Here is a 10,329-nt window from a genome sequence, read left to right on the forward strand (position 1 = left end):
GAGTTTAATTGGCGCATGTTTGTTTTTGGCTATCGCCATTGTGTTAAGTGTAGTGCGTTGTGCAGGTGCTGTCCTTCTACGACGTGGTGCTAGACTACATCCTGCTAGACGCCTTCGAGGACCTGGAGTCGCCGCCCTCGTCCGTGCTCGCCGTCGTGCGCAACCGGTGGCTCTCAGACGGGTTCAAAGAGAGCGTGAGTACCTACCGATGTTATACTGAACCTGTTGAAAATGAGTCTCACTATCGCTAGCGACGAAAGTGGCTAAGGACGGGAGGTAGTTGACTATAGTTCGTTTTTTTTAGCATTAGAAATAAGGTGAACAATCTTGATGTCTCTTTTAATTGAAAAACACATTTATAGTCTTCTGCTTTCATAATTAATAGTTATTAGTTTTTAAAAAGTGTTTTTCAATTAAAAGACATGACAAAATCGCTTACCTTCTTTCATGTTCTTTCTAATGCTAAAAAAAACGAACTATAGTACAGCATTTCCCAAACTATGGGTCGCGAGCGAATATTGATTGGGCCCTGAAACTACCATCAGGGTATCTGAGCGTTAGCAATAATATTTTATGCCCCCTTTTTAAGGGTGAAATCACATCTGTCAGCATCGAGCCGCATTTTATATATGAGAAATCGCTCGTTAGTATCGTACGCATCGGAAAGCTGAAAGCATGCGTACGCATCTTCATACTAACGAGCGATTTCTCATATATAAAATGCGGCTCGATGCTGACAGATGTGATTCCACCCTAAGACGGCTTTTTTCAGAGGTGGGTCCCGAATTTGGCAGTATTTTTTAAGTGGGTGGAAGGCCAGTCAACTTTGGGAACCACTGGACTAGTATTTAATAGTACATTATTGTCGAGGTTCGGAAGTAGCTACTTGCAGGCTGAGGATTCGTTTTAAACGGACGACCTTGGGAGTCCGTTTAATTGAATCCGAAGCCAGCAAGTAGCCTTCCAGCCGAGTCATATATAGTGCTTTTCTCAAAAATGGTGCAAGAAATAGAAATATTACAGAAGCAACGTTCTAATTTTCACAGTGAAAAGTAAAACCATTAAAAAGATTTGCTTGCCGCCTTTAAAAAAAATAGAAGTGTATTTTTCTGCTGAAAATACGCCAACGTATTTGAGACACCTAAATAGTCGCGGTACCAACATTATAATAATAATAAGTGCTGATCATCTGTTTGGCTGTTTAATGGACCTATGCCTTCATTTGATATGGCCATTTAAAGTTTTTAAAAGTTTGGAACTCGTTTAATAATGGAATTTGTATGCAACATTGCAGTCCCGAAATCGAGACTGCAATGTTTTTAACTTTTTAATTTTTAGAATGACTATAAACTACACACTTCGCGACCTATTTTTTAACCGGCAACGTCGACTTTGCCGTCCATTTTTGAGAAAAGTATATTGTTTGTTTCAGGCGCTAACGACGGCGGTGTGGTCAGTGATCAAGGCGAAGCGGCGCTACCTGCAGTTCCCGGAGGGGTTCATGGCGCACTTCTACTCCATTTCGGAGCACCTGCTGCCCGTGCTCGTGTGGGGCTTCCTCGGCCCGCACGAGCGGCTCAAGGAAGTGTGCCGCGCCTTCCAAGTAAGTTATACAGATTACCTTGCGACGGCTAGGGGTGTAGTTATACCTATTGTTGAAGTGAAAACTTCTTTAGCGGCGATGCGGGCTCAGCACGGTTCCATTTTTATCGACTATCACTATGCCCGTCACTTTCGCATTTACATACTTGTTAGAACGTGACAGGCATGGTGATAAACGATAAAAATGCGACCGTGCTACTAGGGCTGGGCACTTTTTGAGGTGGGGGAAAAATGATAAACTCGAGACAGCGTAAGGCGATCACGTGACCGTAAGCCCCGTAAGGTGGCCACTCATAATTTAAATGGCATTTAAATCAATAAAGAAAAACTCAATGTTATTTGACATTTATGTTGCGGACTCCTTTTCAAGACTCTTTATCTATGTTCAAATAATTTGACGTTGTCATGGCAGTATGTAAATAAATATGTCAATGAAAGTGTGATCTTATTTGAAAAATAAATAAATAGAATACCTCCGCTAAACGTATGTATCGTATTACCGGGCGTCGGTAACATAGTGAGGTGAGTTTTCACTTCTATCGGCACTCCCGGAGTGCAACCGTTGTTGCTTTTTTTTTAATGGAGGCCTGTGCCCACAACCTCCCATTATAAACTCAACTCGGGTCAGTTGCAAAAATTCCCTCAGTGTTATGTTTTGCGAGAAAAGGGCTATTGCAGAGCAAGTTGGGGTAGATAGGAGACTAAATGCTGTAAGTTTCCGGAGGGGGCTCGGCCTCAAATAGGATATCAAAAACCGGCCAAGTGCGAGTTGGACTCGCGCTCGGAGGGTTCCGCACCATCAACAAAAAACAAGCAAAAAAACGGTCACCCATCCAAGTACTGACCCCGCCCGACGTTGCTTAACTTCGGTCAAAAATCACGTTTGTTGTATGGGAGCCCCACTTAAATCTTTATTTTATTCTGTTTTTAGTATTTGTTGTTATAGCGGCAACAGAAATACATCATCTGTGAAAATTTCAACTGTCTAGCTATCACGGTTCGTGAGATACAGCCTGGTGACAGACGGACGGACGGACGGACGGACGGACAGCGGAGTCTTAGTAATAGGGTTCCGTTTTTACCCTTGGGTACGGAACCCTAAAAATGTACCTATTGGTCTCTGTAAGGATATGGTAGTTGTGATGTTATCTAAATATCGATGTGATGTGGCGTTGCACTGGTTGCAGGCGGAGATCGTGGGGTTCATCGCGGACCTGTTCAGCTTCCAGCGCTCGCGCTACACGGCCGTGGAGGAGCTGGCGGCCGACGTCATGCTGCACGCGCGCGCGCGCGCCGCCGCGCTCACCGACAAGCTCGCCGACCGAGGCTAGACAACACTACACTACTACATACTACTAGCAGTTACAGTAAGAACACACACTAGCTACCCGCTGTAGGTGTGACAGGTGATAGTGTAAAGCTTTGGATTCCTCCGAAAACGGTGCCGTCATATGACGGCCGTCACATAGCGGCCGCAAAAGACGGCCGCCTTTACGGTGGCGACATTTGGAAAGTACCACGGCGTCATAACACACCGTCATCCACCAAGGTCAAAGCGGCAAATTTGAAAAATGTAGACGCGATGGGATAGCGTCCCATAGAAAATTTGAATTTCGCGACTTTTCCTACTGACAAGATTTGCTTGATCATCTATAATTTACTTGGAGGATGAAATATCATCAGAAGAGGAAAATAATCGTAGTACGGAATCATTTATTCAAATCTCGTGTCATTTATTCAAAATGGCGTCACCGCTATCTAATAAAACGTTCACGAAACTATCGACACCGTCATGACGGCCGTCATCTTACGTTACGTTGACAATCAACGTAACGTAACGCCGTCTAGAAAACCGCGCCATCTTGTTTACATAGACAACGTTCTAGTGACGTCAGTCAACGCTATATAGCGGCCGTAATATGACGGCACCGTTTTCGGAGGAATCCAAAGCTTAACGGCTGCTTTTCCACGAGAAGAATCAAGTAAACGGCAAAGCTGAATGGGGAATTTGCCATTACAAGTCAGTAAACATCATTTCACAAACGGCTGCTTTAATTAAGGTTAAGATGATATCAATCTCACACAGTAGTAACTATCGGTAGTTTAGAGGGCCAAGCCTTAAGTGATGCCTTTGAATGAATGAAGAACAATTATCTATTTAGGAGTATTATGACATTCCTAATGCTATAGGCATGCCGGTACGTTATCTACAACATTACTCATGTATCCTAATTAATACTTACACTCTTGCCTAAGTTTATCGAGCCAATTTCCATTATATAAAGTAAATACGCGAAATATTTCCGAGTCTACACTTAATCAAATCTTATTGACTAACATACATCTTGTAAACCTTAATACAAGACGTTAAGGTTTATAATTGGTCGTGTCACTTCGTGTTCATTTGTACCGTATTAGAATATTAGGTGTAAGTTGAAAGTGTGTAACGAGTTTATTATGCTTTTCTGCTATCATGGTGATTTTTGGGTAACATTTGTAATTTAAGTGCTACAATTACTGAAGGTTAATCATACAGGATGCAGGCAATCATCAGGGCCCTATTGCATAACAAAATACAAGCGAATACTATTAGTGATTTTACATACAAAATGACTAATAGGTAGTTGTATTTTATTATGCAATAGGCCCCAGGATTCTAATGCTTCATTGTTTTTAAGCCTTTATAAGGCAGTGGGGATATATTATCCATCTGATTTTGAACTTTATTTCAAAGTGATAGGGTTCAATTTTGCATAATTCCTGACACCCTTATGCCTTATAAAGGGTTAAGGAGAAACAGAGCTTACAGCAGTCGTATTCAACTATTTCAAATGAAAATATCCTGTTAAGCAATAATTAAGTAGTAATACATAGGTACAATTTCTATAGCAAAAATAACTCAGTAATTCTCGCAATGTTGTAAACTTTTCGACAGCACATCAGTGATTTCAGTACATATATGTAACTCATTTAAGATAAGGCTAGCAAAGATTCATTGATCGAATTTTACAACTGAAGAAGATGGCGCTGTACGATACGTGTTTGATGTCACGTTTTGTAACTGAATTGTATAACATCAAATTCTGACAACCAGTTAGTTAGAACTATTGTACGGCGCCATCTATATTAGCGGTCAAATTAGAAGAACTAATGTATTTTTGGACATCGAGGGGCGTCTGAAAAGTTCGCGGCCTTAGTTAGTAATGGCGGCAATATTTAAACTGCTAAAGAGGCAGGGAAAAAAGTAGCTGTTTTTTTTTCTAGCTTAGGCCGCGAATATTTCAGCCTCCCCTCGTACCTATAGATTAGAGCCCGTTCCCACTTGTCCGATGTCCAGATTTTAATCGGGCAGACAAATCGGTGTGAAAAGTGTTAACAGCTGCATATAAAATGATCTGCCAGTGGGACATCTGATTAAAATCCGGGTCCGACATCCGACAAGTGGGTCCGGGCTCTAATTCAATCAGATCAGTCAATCTGCTGCTAGCTACTCATAGCAGAATATTTTGATGCTGCATAAATCTAGATTCTGATTTTAAGAACTTGCATTCCATTTTGACATATACGTCATGGTTTATGGCATTTTTGTATTTAATTATTTGTAAAATAATAATTATTTGTAACGGGCGATTCATTTTCACATGGTCAATTGTTGATTATCAATGCTTCAATGGTAACTGTTATAAACAATAAGAAGAAAGTGCTAATGTATGGGAAGCGATCTAAACGCCAGCAAAGAATAGCTAAAAAGTGAACAATACAGTAGTAATCATAGAGTTAGACCAAGAAAAGTCTGCAGCGATTTTGACAGCCCTCGCAGTGCCAGTGTTATTTTAAATGTCAAACTTCTATGAAATTATGACGTATAAATAACACTTGCACTGCGTGGGCTATCAAAATCGCTGCAGACTTTTCTTGGTCTAACTCTAATAGACACTACGACTCTGTGCGGCAGATGGTCAGGGGTCGGCAACACGCGGCTCGCGAACTGCGAGTGATTTAAAAAAAAGCGGCCAAGTGCGAGTCGGACTCGCCCATGAAGGGTTCCGTATTTAGGCGATTTATGACGTATTAAAAAAAAACTACTTACTAGATCTCGTTCAGTTTAGAAAAAAATGATATTAGAAACCTCAATATCATTTTTGAAGACCTATCCTATAGATACCCCACACGTATGGGTTTGATGAAAAAAAAATTTTTGAGTTTCAGTTCGAAGTATGGGGAACCAAAAAATTTATTGTTTTTTTTTCTATTTTTGTGTGAAAATCTTAATGCGGTTCACAGAATACATCTACTTACCAAGTTTCAACAGTATAGTTCTTATAGTTTCGGAGAAAAGTGGCTGTGACATACGGACGGACAGACAGACATGACGAATCTATAAGGGTTCCGTTTTTGCCATTTGGCTACGGAACCCTAATTAACACTTAAAACAACTTCCTAGAACTAGTGATTTCTATTCGGTTGGTTCTTCTAAAAATTTTGCCAGCACCTGGCCTAGCCATAAGTATCTAATAACCTCTGTAAATCTGTAAGTACATGTTGCAGAGGACTATATTAGTGCTCCGTAAGAAACTTTGTTTAATCTGCTAATATTGTAAATTCATCTGACGGTATCTTATTTGCAGAGTACGCATGAGACATTTGCAGTGCATTTTTTTGTGCGCACACGATATTACAATGCAGTGAGGTGCAGAAGTGCATGAACACATTAATAATGAATTTATAAAAAGTGGCCATGTACGTTTCCAGTTGCTTATAAATACGATATGATACGCTCTTCTGCAAGTTTGATAAACATCATAAGAACTTTATTATAATTGTAAACTTTCAATTAGAATTTTTCCATAACATTCTTCGCTGGACGTTCAGCTCACTTTACATTTTTTGTCTTAAGTATTTAACTCTCGAAAAAAAAATATTGACAATATCGTATGCATTTTGCTAGATGAAGTCTGAATTGTACAAATAATCGTATTAGCTAAATCTGTTGAATAGCTTGTAAACATTAAAATGATTTGTATAGCAATATTTAGATTATAAACATACATATTTATTGTTAATTAATTTGTAAATATTAATATAGAGAATAACTAACTTGGTGGCAGTTTTACTTAGTTACATATATTATTTTATTAACAGATTTTTTTTTTTGTAAATACTACAATCACCGATTTCAAGCTTATGTAATAATTTAAGTGTCTTTTTGCACGTTACTTTTTGTTAAAATTATACTTAGTTTTATGGTAGCTGGGAACTACAATAATTAAAGATTAAAAATAAAACACATATTTAGTAGAAAATTTAGTAATATTTTACATAATATAACGCTTTGCCTTGTTTCATAAAAAACAGTGTAAATATTTTTTACACGAGGTGAAAAGAATATATAGATACCTAGGTAAGTAACCTATTACCCCTTGAATGACAATACTTTATCAAAGCACCGAGTACTTATATTGTAAACGAATATAAAGATCGTATTATATTTATTAATCTACGGCAATACATTTGTGCATTTGAGGACTCCCAAAGGAATTCATTAACGTGTAAATAAAATTAAAAAAAAACCTCGTTACAACCCATCTTGATCGAGCTTTAAGCAATATTTTAATTGAAATGAACAGTCTTACTAAAATATACTTCTTTTTTCTTTTTCTTAAGACAACCAAAAGAAATAAAAACTGGTATAAAGAAAGCCTGCCAATTACCATAACAATAAATAGACTCCAATAAGAAATAAACATGTTAGTTTAAATAGATTTACGAAATCAACAATTATTTGGTTTAGTGCACAGCAATTGCAATAGTTCTAATGGTTAATATAAATCTAAATCTATAATATATTTTAATACCGTTATTTGTCTACCAACTCCAACAGTCATTTAATATATATTTATAAATGAATTGCCAGGCTTTCTTCAAAAAGATATAGCACTTACGAAATAGTGAGAATCGATATAACTACTCGTCGAGACTAGATACTAATTACGAAGTCTGAAAATGATCACACAGACACTCAAAAGAAATGCATGCATTCGTCTTATAGTAAATGGAATCACTCTGACATCCGGACCGAGGCCCGTTACAGTCAATATTATATACAAAAGTAAATAAAATGGACTCGTACAAAACATACAGTGTAAACTAGTCTGAAATATTCTATTTGCGTTAATGGGTAATCATTCCCTGCGATGTACATCACTGTTTAAACACAGGAAAATATCATCCTGATGATGTACACCTAGCCGCAAAATAGCATGACCACTTTATGAATTAATTCATTAGTAAGCTATCCATGCAATTTTGCAGCTCACTGTACATTGTACAACCATCGTACACATTTCAGCACATCCAAGATAATAAAACTAATGATGACTGGGAAAAAAGCTTACACCATTGGCACAGTCAGCAGAAGTAGCATCAGGCAATAGGAGCCTACGAAGGATAAAAGTAAAGTCGTGGATATAGGTACACGTTGTCCATTTACTATCTGTTGCTGACTGTACATATCAGGTGACTTAAGTTCGGATGGAACCTATGTAATGATTCGAACAATATACACGGTCTATATTTTGAATAGGTCAGTGAAACATTATCATTCAAGATTTATTGTTTGTAACATGTATAACGTTTATGACAAATTCTTGCTTCGAATTTGATAGCAAATATAGATGGCGCTGTACGGCTCCAATTATGTGGTAATGTTTAATCTAAACGTCAACCTCCGACAATGCAGATACCACAAATCACGGCGCCATACATCAACACCTTTAGCTATCTAAATAGGGGGTATTACTGCAATGTTCTGCCGCCAGAGTGCAGCACTAGTACCCATAGAGTATCCTATACATACTGTGCCTTAAACTTTTTTTTTACATGTTTTCACAGACAATAAAATATGACATTGATACATCAAGGCGGTTTGTTTACAAAGGCAATTAGCCAAGTTTCGATTTCCCGTTTCCCAGTAGGCATGCAGTAGGCCCTTTATAAACAAACCGCCTCGATGTATCAATGTCATATTTGATTGTCTGTGAAAACTTGTCAAAAAACAGTTCAAGGTACAGTATGTACAAGTTACTCTATGGTTTACTAAAGGCGCTAGTGCTGCACTCTGGCGGCAAAACATTGCAGTAATCCTACCTATTAGGGATATATACAATTTTTACTTAGACTTTATACATCTCAAACAATCAATAAATCTTTGATGAAGAGATTAGCAACCTTTAACATTTCCTTCTCTGAATGAACAATTAATATGAGCGAGGCTACTCATGCATGGAGTGCGCTCATCTTTATAAAAATAATATAGGTCTCAGGAGATCAACTATAGTGGAGTCCAGACGAGCTGGGCAAATCGACCGATTTGATCAGGAAAATAATTGGCGCCAATCTCATCTAGCGTCCACACGTACTTACACAATCACCAATTTGCATTCCATTGATACAACTTCGAAAATTGGCATTTTTGTGCCCGCACCTGCATGATTTGATCGGGGAATCAAATTGGCGTTTGCGTCCGCATGGCCTGATTCGATCGGACAATTTCATCAGATTGGCAAAAATCGTCTCGTCTGGACTCCACTTGAGGCTATGAACAGCGTTCTGGCCCGAGTGTCCAAAACCTAGTTCAAAGCATTCTTAAAACAAGTTTAATGATATGAGGTAAATATTAATTAAGGAAAAATAAATATCTATACCCTCTAATTTGGCGTGTCAATACTTTTAGTAATAATGTGTACACCTAAAGTGCATAAGAAAGGAAAACTTTAGTGCTGGCGCATCTAGTGGAAGTGGCAGTCAGTAGTTCTAAACGGGTTAACATTTTTACACTTGAATTCACTTGATACACTTTTCTCAATCATCCTATACCTAATGTCTCTGCTTATTCATGCCGCACAGCTGCCCATTGCCAGTTTATTACGTACAGTCACCATCAGATATATCGGAGCGGCTAAGGTGTTCATGGCATGGATATATTGAGGTTTTCTTCTTCAAATAATTTTGAACACCTTGGCTGCTCCGATATATCTGATGGCAACTGTACTAAATGAGAATTATAAATTTAAGCAACTAGCTTTTGATACTGCCGTATTAAAGGAATCTTCAAGTTTCTCGCGCTTATAAATTATTTAGACGTCAAAAGGTACAGTCATCTGCTGATTTTACAGGATACCAAAGATGGAACTGAAATCCAACGTAAAAGTGTAGGTAGGTTTTTTCTATACCTAAATTTCACTGTATATTAGCTTGGCAATTGTTGGCTCTAATAACTTTGGATGATGTAGGTCAATAAATTATAAACCATTCCAAATTATTTTCAAGTAGGTAGGACAGGTAGGTAGTAAGGCCTAGTGTGGATATTCAACCTATTTTTCAAAAGTTATCGGCTATGGGGTCTCGAGCCGCAATAAACTAAAGATTTGACTTGGGTACCTATTGATTTGCTACTAGTAGGATTCAAGATTGCCAACTGCGAACCCCGAGCACATCGGTTGAGTATACAGAGTGCTTCCTGTAACAGGAGCAATAAATTAAACTGTAGGCTGTACTCCTCAAACAGACCAACATTTGTTCAGCAACTTTTAAAAATAACTCAGGTTTTCATTTTTATTACACTTTAAAGTTTATTCTAAGACGCAATGTATTGCAAATTTTGTTATGTTTAAAGCGTGACAAGCAACGTCAAACACACTGATGTCAGCGTACATTGAAGGCAATATT

General features: G+C 38.2%; 1 protein-coding gene across 1 annotated transcript in view; it reads left to right on the top strand.

The window, feature by feature from the left end:
* Positions 1-2,933, top strand: part of LOC134648230 (mitoguardin) — a 79,671-nt gene extending 76,738 nt beyond the window's left edge. The window contains exons 9-11 of the mRNA XM_063502716.1: positions 66-194; positions 1,433-1,603; positions 2,790-2,933. Coding sequence (XP_063358786.1) covers positions 66-194; positions 1,433-1,603; positions 2,790-2,933 — 444 coding nt within the window. The remainder of the gene's footprint in view (positions 1-65; positions 195-1,432; positions 1,604-2,789) is intronic.
* Positions 2,934-10,329: the final 7,396 nt, after the last annotated feature.

The sequence above is a fragment of the Cydia amplana genome, chromosome 5 (assembly GCF_948474715.1).
Source record: "Cydia amplana chromosome 5, ilCydAmpl1.1, whole genome shotgun sequence".
Lineage (NCBI taxonomy): Eukaryota > Metazoa > Arthropoda > Insecta > Lepidoptera > Tortricidae > Cydia > Cydia amplana.